Source organism: Panthera tigris, chromosome B1 (assembly GCF_018350195.1).
Source record: "Panthera tigris isolate Pti1 chromosome B1, P.tigris_Pti1_mat1.1, whole genome shotgun sequence".
In the NCBI taxonomy this organism is placed as follows: Eukaryota; Metazoa; Chordata; class Mammalia; order Carnivora; family Felidae; genus Panthera; species Panthera tigris.
Window position 1 is genome coordinate 27,144,729 of NC_056663.1, and position 8,096 is coordinate 27,152,824.

At 55.4% G+C, this 8,096-nt stretch overlaps 1 protein-coding gene across 3 annotated transcripts in view; it reads right to left on the reverse strand.

Moving 5' to 3' along the window:
- DUSP4 (dual specificity phosphatase 4) overlaps positions 1-8,028 on the reverse strand; it is a 28,974-nt gene extending 20,946 nt beyond the window's left edge. For all 3 annotated transcript variants that reach the window (XM_042983123.1, XM_042983121.1, XM_042983120.1), the window contains exon 1: positions 7,064-8,028. In XM_042983123.1, coding sequence (XP_042839057.1) covers positions 7,064-7,496 — 433 coding nt within the window. In that variant the 5' untranslated portion in view covers positions 7,497-8,028. The remainder of the gene's footprint in view (positions 1-7,063) is intronic.
- Positions 8,029-8,096: the final 68 nt, after the last annotated feature.

Sequence of the window (8,096 nt, forward strand, 5' to 3'; positions counted from 1 at the left end):
ATCCGCACCTGGCATCCTCTGAGGACTGATTGGAACAGCCAGTGCTCTGCACTTGGCCTCGGGGAGGCACCTAACGAAGACTTCCTTTTCTGGCACTTACAAGGGGACTCCAGCATTACGGACAATTTCCCAGACTCTGGACAGCCCTCTCCTCCTGGGCTTTACTTATTTTTCCAGTCACAGTCTTGAGATCTGGTAGTTAGACAGCAGAAGGGCTGAGTTCACTGTCTGAGTTCCAGGACCTTTCCCCATAGGGGACATTTGCTGCCTCCAGGTCGATCCTCCGTCAGCCCCGCAGGTGGCACAGCACCCACAGCCCAGAAGGCTCCCGAGCTGGCCAATGCCCTCGGGGTGTGGCAGGCAGGGGGGGAGCAGCCAACTGGGAGGGACAGAGGTGACCCGGGGGGGTCAGGCCAGGCTTGAAGGGGGGCCATTTGTCATCCGCACCACCCCCAAGCCTCTCATAACAGGGCAGAGAGGGTGGGAGAAGGCAGCATTAGAGTGGAGCAGAAACAGGATTACTGAGGTCCGTTCCCTTTGGCAGCTCTTTAAAGAACAAGCAGAAAGGAACCAAGTGAACAAGCAGATTTGCCTGAGGGACTGGAGTGTCCCAGGCAGGCAGCCGTGGAAGGGATTCTCCCTCCTGAGCTGTCGCTAGCTCTGGAGGGTCTGTGGCTGACCGTTATGAAGAGTTGCACCCAAGGAGCTCCTTCCTGCGGGTGGAGAGCGGCACCGGGCTGGGACCTCGGCTGCGCGCAGCACGGAAGGACAGCCCCAGAGCACGCAGGCGGGGTGGCAGGCGGGGTGGCAGGGACGGAAGGCTGCAAGTGAGGAACCACCCACGTCCACACTCCACAAGACCAGCACGTCCACGCCTGGTATCGGCTCCACGTTACTAAAAGGGATAGAGGAAATGCTCACTATGTGCCAGGTTCTTCCCAAGCAGCAGTCCTTGAGGGGTGACTGGCCCCAGTTTTACAGATGAGGAAACTGAGGCACAGGGCAACCTCAGGTAAGGGCAGTGCCAGCGTTCAGGCCACTGGCCTCGAAGCCACCTGCTAGTCTGGCCACCGGGAGCCGACCCTGCTGTGTGCCCATCTCTGCCTTCCTGGTGGTCCTTCTCCCGGGGGAGGCACAGACTGCTGGTTTCATCCCATTGAAGACACATGTAGAAACAGAAAGGATCTGGACACTCGTGACATTTCACCAAACTCCGCGTCTAACCGGTGTTTTTCAAACTACAGGTTGCCACTAAAGAGTCATGACTAGCACTCTTTATTTAAGGAAACACAACAGGATAGAAACTTCTAGAATCCACTGCATTTAAAGAAGGTAGAAGTTCATGGGCCTCTGGTTTCAGGTGTATCTGTATCCCTACGGGGTCACGATGCAAGGATTTCAGACTGTTATCATCTTTAACTTCTGATACTCTGCGATTCTAAATGTCACAAACTTCTCTGCAAAGCAGGTGTCTAAGATCTGCATTTCTAGCTTCTGAATGCAGTTTCATGACACATACACCAATGACTTTCCGCCTGTTTTGTGTAGTTCCAATTGGATGTAATTCCATAACAGATATTCTGACTAATTTTGACCTGTTTTTCCCATGTTCTTAATAATAGACTTTCTGGGGGCGCCTGGGTGGCTCAGTCGGTTGAGCGTCCGACTTCGGCTCAGGTCATGATCTCGCGGTCCGTGAGTTCGAGCCCCACATCGGGCTCTGTGCTGACAGCTCAGAGCCTGGAGCCTGTTTCAGATTCTGTGTCTCCCTCTCTCTCTGCCCCTCCCCTGTTCATGCTCTGTCTCTCCCTGTCTCAAAAATAAATAAAATGTGGGGTGCCTGGGTGGCTCAGTTGGTTGAGTGTCTGACTTCAGCTCAGGTCATGATCTCACAGTCCATGAGTTCAAGCCCTGCGTCAGGCTCTGTGCTGACAGCTCAGAGCCTGGAGCCTGCTTCAGATTCTATGTCTCCCTCTCTCTCTGACCCTCCCCTGCTCATGCTCTGTCTCTCTCTGTCTCAAAAATAAATAAAAACATTAATAAATAAATAAATAAATAAATAAATAAAACGTTAAGAAAAAAAATTAAAGAAAAAATAATAGACTTTCTGGTCTTAAAGCTCTCATTTTCTCATCTTAATTTTGAAACGTGAGAGTCTAGAGGGAAGAAAAGGAATGTAATACCCCCCCAACTTTTTTTGAGGGATAATCACATCCATAGCTAGCTGAACTCCACGCTCTTTTTCTCATACAAAGCAAGACAACTGTCACAGCTTACTGAAAAGGATGACCCACTGTCCACACGTCCATGCAGCGCTGTGATGTGCGCATAACAGTGCTCTAGAAAGGACAGGCTGGTGCAGTGCCGATCACATCACCACAGTAGGACTCTTCGTGGGGTCTGTGATGGGGAAGCCAGTCATTTGGTGGGGACAGTGGTCACAGATCTTAATATGGCTGTCGCTCTTCCAGTCACCCTCTCTCAAACACTCAGAATGTCACCCGTTCACAGACAGGGGCTTGCTCTCCTGGGACTTCATTATCAGTACGAGCCAAACGCTGCCCAGCAAGAAAGTCTGGGGTCATTCGACTTTGAGAACTCCCGTTGATGCGGGTGTTAACTTAGTAAGCACCCACGTAAACGCTGAGCAGTGCTGAAGATTTACCTAAGTGAGCTTCCCACCCTGGGACCCCACACACAGACCTGCGCGTCCTGGGCCAGCTGGCTGACACTTAATGCCACCCTGGAGCTGGAGCTGGTTCACCGTCCCTCCCAGTCCTTCTGGGCTATCTGCTACATTCAGCAAGCTGGCTGGTGCTGCCTTCCGCTGGAGAGTGAACTTTTCTTCCTGTCAAACTTCCTTTGTTAGGCGGCAACTGCCTCCCAGTAAGGAAACTGGCTATCTGGTTTCAGATGTTCTGATTTTTTAAAGGAATTTTTTGGCTCCTTGGAAAAGCCACCTTCCCTCAGTTCCCAGTGTAGCCCATCTCTCCTATAAGCCCTCAGGACAAGCCCAAGGGACCTGTGATAGGCTTCCTAGTGATAGGGTTTTCACTTTCAATTGATACCTGCGCCCGGTCTTCTGTTACTTTTGTTGATTGGAAATATCCAGGTCGAAGGAGTTTGCTTCGCTCTTCGCTCGGGGTCATTCTTTAACGAATGACAACAGAGGTGAGAGATTAGCTCTAAGGCCTGCCATTGTGTGTAATTCTAATGCTCTCAATCCTTGGCTGGCACGGGCATTGTATCATATTTATAAGAAGAAAGGCCAGTCCGTTTCTCTTTGGGTCAAAAGGTGTGCAACCTCATCCCCCCCCCCAACCCCCCCGCCGGGGTTTGCTGTCTGCTGCCACTGACCTCCTGGGGGACTAGGATGGGCCAGGAAAATGGAGACAGAGACAAGACCCAGCTCAGCTGCTGGCTGAGCGCTCCCCCCACTCCGTCATTGGCCTTGGGGGCTGTTTCCTACAGAAAGTGTAATGTCAGTCTGTAGGATCAGGCCTTAGGACTACAGTGTATGTGAGTCCCAACCTGGAGGGAGAAGCTATCTAATTGATATCTAATTGATCGTCCCACTGCCTCAAGACAGGGCCAGGACAACTTTTAAATCAGAACTTAAAAAACGGACAAAAGTCATGAGCTGAGATGAATTTGAGACAGGAGAAAAGTAAGGTATTAGGGTAAGAAAATGCCCTTTTTGTCCTTCTCTAATGATCAGGGTCTAAAACCCTCATCTGAGGAGCTATCAAGGAAAGAAAGGGAGTTCAAAGGAGGTGTGTATTCTAATGAAATCTGAAAAGCTGAAATTTCTAAACTTTCCCCCAAAATGCCTTACAGGACTTTAAATAAAATGAGCTTAAAGTTGGGGGGGGGGGAAGATTTGCCCCAATGGGAATCTTCTACTAGCAAAGAGACCAGAGAGTGTAGTGATTTAAGGTTATCGTTCTTAGCAAAACTTGGGATAACATTTAGGGAATGTAAAGGCCAGGCAGCATTTTATTGGTATTAAGTAACATTTACTCTTAACTACGAATTCTTGCATGTGGTATTAGTTAACCACCTGCAGTTAACTCATTTCTACCAACGCACGTCCACATGGCAGAAATAGAAAACTCAGATTATTAAACACAATTAGTTGGTAGAATTAGATAGCCTTTGGCTGGAAAGGATAATATAACTTCCGAAAATATTCTGTTTTTCTGTTCCTGCAGGTTGGCAGAGAACAGTCGGGTCTGGCCACTTTTCCTTTCACATTCCCCACCACATGTGCAATGAGATATACAGAAAGTCCCATTAGATGGAAATTAAAATGAACAACTCCGATGGGAACCAAATTACCCAACACTGAATCAATTTAGGCATTTACTAAAGATAATCTAAGGGGCTTTTCCTCCCCAGTTTCCCATTAGTTCTCTGCCCCCAGAGTGCCCTTCCATGAACCCACATTTTCTCCATTTTACTGGCTTCTCCACTAGAACTTAGGAGGCATGGCTGTCCTCTTCCAGTGGTGTGGGAGCAGACACTTCCCGGTTCTCCCTCAACTCACTAGGGATGCCTTTTCATTACAGGGCCAAGGGAAGGAAGGGGAACGGTGTTAATTAATACTTCCTTTGCTTAGCACACATATGAAAAGAAGCCAGGTTAATAGCATACGACCCTGTGAACCTGGAAGCTTCTACCATCGCTACAGAACAAGCCCCTCACCACCACCACCACCACTGAATTTTAGGCTGCTGCTTCCAAAGCAGGCTCCTTTCCCTTAGAAGACACAGCTGTTCAGCTGAGTGTACTGGCTACTCCCTCTGGCCTGTTCCAGAAGAGGCATTAGTTCAACCTGCCGCCCAGGCCTAGATACTAAAGAATATCGACTTTGAGAAGCGGAAGGTCGGCCTCCCCACCACCCCAGGTCAGACAATAGGAAGCAGTACAGGGCCCCATAGGAAAGAGCCGTTAGATGGCTCCTTTTCCTCCCTCCAGGGACCTCGCCAACGACCAGAGAACTGTCATTTTACCCAGAGGCTTCTGCCCTACTCAGTCTTTAACATTAGCCTCGCGCCCAGCAGCCTAACTGATCTGGCTCCGGGCTCTCCCCTGCGGGTCCAGGGAGGTGCCACCAGCGGGAGGAGGAAACCTTAAAAGCACGCCTCCCTCCCAGGGGCTTAAGCGTCCTGGAGCCCGGAAGCCCAGGGGTCAAGGTCCCCGACCGAGCTGCTGCTCTAGGGCGATCCCCTACGGGTTTCTTCCAGGAAGAAAAACAAAACAAAACGCAGCCAGCCTCCACGTGGATCTGCACCACCTCGAGAAGAGCCCTGGCTTCCGAGCCCGCGAAGGAAGGCACAGGCTCGGGCTCTCCATCAGGAGGGATCCAGGGCAGCGCGGCTCGGAGTGCAGCCCGTGCCACCCGAAAGGGCTATCTCCCGGGAGAAATTTCTCCCATTGTCGCCATGGACGCCGGCACCAGGCAGGGGAGGGGAGGCGCGCTCAGCATTCCGGACCCCCACATTGGCACGGGTGGAAGCCGGACGTGCGTCTGCCGGGCGCTCCGGGCACAGCTCGGCCCCCAGGCAGGCGAGGTCGCCGAGTCCCAGGAGCCCGGCTCGCCGGTCCTTCCGGTGCCACTCCTTCCCGGCACTTTCTCTTAAAGCGCTTTGGGGAGAAAAAAGGAAGATTAGGCTGGATCGGAGGTGCAAAAGGCAGCTCTCACAGAGAAAGAAATATCAGCAAAATCGCCTTAGTAGTTCAACCAAAGGTCAACAGCAGCATTTCCCCAGCAGCTGACAGGTCAAATGGCCAGGAAACAACTGCCGAGAACAAAGCCCCCCGCTGTTCGGCAGGGGCGAACTCGGCTCGGCGGCACTGAGCAGTTTTGTTGTGCTTTTTGGAAAGGGCGGTGGGGAGAGGTTTCCGCCCCTCCTCCCTCCACCACCTCCCTTCCTCCGGGGCGAGCAGGTCCGGAGGGGAAAGAAAGGAGGGAGGAGGCGAAGGACGCCGGCAGGGAAAGGAGCGGCTCTTTGAAGGCCAGGGTCTGAAACGCCTCTCGGGTTCGGAGGCGAGGACCGGACGCGGGCGAAAGAATGCGCGGAATGCGGCAGTAGGAAGACGGGGCGCAGCGCGGCAGGGGCGCCCCTACCCACACCCCGTCCTGACGGCTCTCCCACCCGAGGAACGTCAGGGACCGGCACCCGACGAGGCCCGGCAGGTGCGGCCGGGGCACCGTCCCTCCAGTTACTTAGCACGCGGTCCTTTGGGGGTTTCTGACTTCCACATTTGACCAGAACTCCCGTCCCCGAAGAGTTTCTCCAGGTTTCACTTAAGTCAAGCACGCGCTAACAAGACAGTCGAGAACCCCGTCTGAACAAAAGGTCGTACTTCTCCGCGGCCTGAATTTAAGGGGCACGTTCGCGTCTCGCGTTCCCCGAAACTCAGTCCTCCCGCCCCTCCCCCCTCCCCCGCTCCCGGAGCTGGGGTCTAGCCCGAGGCGGGAGAAGTTGGCCACCTTCCAGGCGGAGCTCGGAGTTGGGCAGCAGATAGCTCCACGCAATGTCCGCAACCCGATCTTCCTTTCTGCATTTACCAAGCCGATCCCACCTCGGCGCTCGCCCTTCTTCACCGTATTCCCCACCTCTCGGGTTCAAGGGGTCGGACTCAGTGCAGGGCCTGAGCACGCCAAAACGACAGGCTTGACCTTCCGCACCCGCACACTAGCACCGGGAGCACCTCCCTGGACTATATATGGGTGGGCAACGCAGTGGAGCCGCTACGCCTAAGAGACCTGACGGTTAGTGAGCGTAAATAAATGCAGTCTCCAGGAAGAGTACCGACTTGCAGGTGACAGAGGAAACGCACCTTCACCGTCTCTGAGGACTTCAGGCGCTCGCACTTGCACACAAACGCACGAAAACCTTGCAAACCCATGCAAAACAGCACGCACAAAGGAGTGCCTGGGTACCCACGCAGCCACGAGTCCCTCCAGGCACTTACTTCTTCCCTTGCCCACTAAGGCGCAGGCCGCCAAGCCCCGCGACACCTACCCTCCAGCTCGCGCCCCGGCGCCAGAGTTTACCTTTGAGCAGGCAGATGTCGGTGCGCTCGGCGTTGCGGCGCAGCGCCTGCACTACCAGCGACACGGTGCTGTCTTCGCGGAGGCTCTCCGCGCGCGGGCTGCGCTCGTCGTAGACTATGACCGCCGAGTAGAGGCCGGAGCGCAGGCGGGCGCGCACCTCCTCCTCCGCGGGCAGGATCTGCTCCAGGCTCACCGAGCCCTTGGCCCGCCGCCGCACGATGGTGTTGCAGCGCACGTTGACCGAGCCTCGGATGTAGCCCGCGCTGTGCGCCAGGAACGGTCTGCAGTCCAGGAGCAGGCACTTGCCGCCGCTCAGCAGCCCAAAGGCGCCGTGGCTGCCGCTGCCGCCCGCGCCGCCGCCGTTCTCTTCCCGGTTCATCAGCCTTTTGAGCACGCTGCAGTCCATCTCCCGCAGCTCCTCCACCGTCACCATGGTCGCCGGGAACCGCGGCTGCTGGGCACGCGAGGAGGAGGCGAAGGGGACCCGGGCCAGTTGGGCTGCAGGAGGGGACAAGCGGGGGCTAAAGGAAGCGCGTGCAGAAGTGGCCGCAAACTTGGCCCCCACGGCCTCCCACGGGCGAGTCTCTTCTCCCCGGTCCCCTTCCTCCAGCAGTCTCGCGGTTACATAGCAGTCCGAGCGGCCTCGGGCACCGGGCGGCACCGCGCGCGGTGCTGAGGGGAAGGTGAAGGGGAGTGTGTTTATGGGAGAGAGAACCACCGGGGCTCCCTTCTGTTGCTGCCTCTATTGTATTTTGCCCGTTGTGCCGCTGCCGCCGTAGCCGCCACCGGCGCTGCCGTTCGGGCCGCTGCCGCTCGCCACCGACAGCCGGAGCTCCGCGCACTGCCCCAGCCAGAGTTTCCTCTTTAGCTTGTAGATGTATTAATGCTCCTCTGCACTCCCCCGGGAGGGGGCAGATTCATTACTACCTCGAGAGGCCCCGCCCCTTGCCATTCTGGGCCTCGCGCCCTCCCCCCCGCCCCCCGCGCCGGCTCCCCGCCCCGCGCCTGCTCCCTCGGCCCCGCCTGCCCCTCC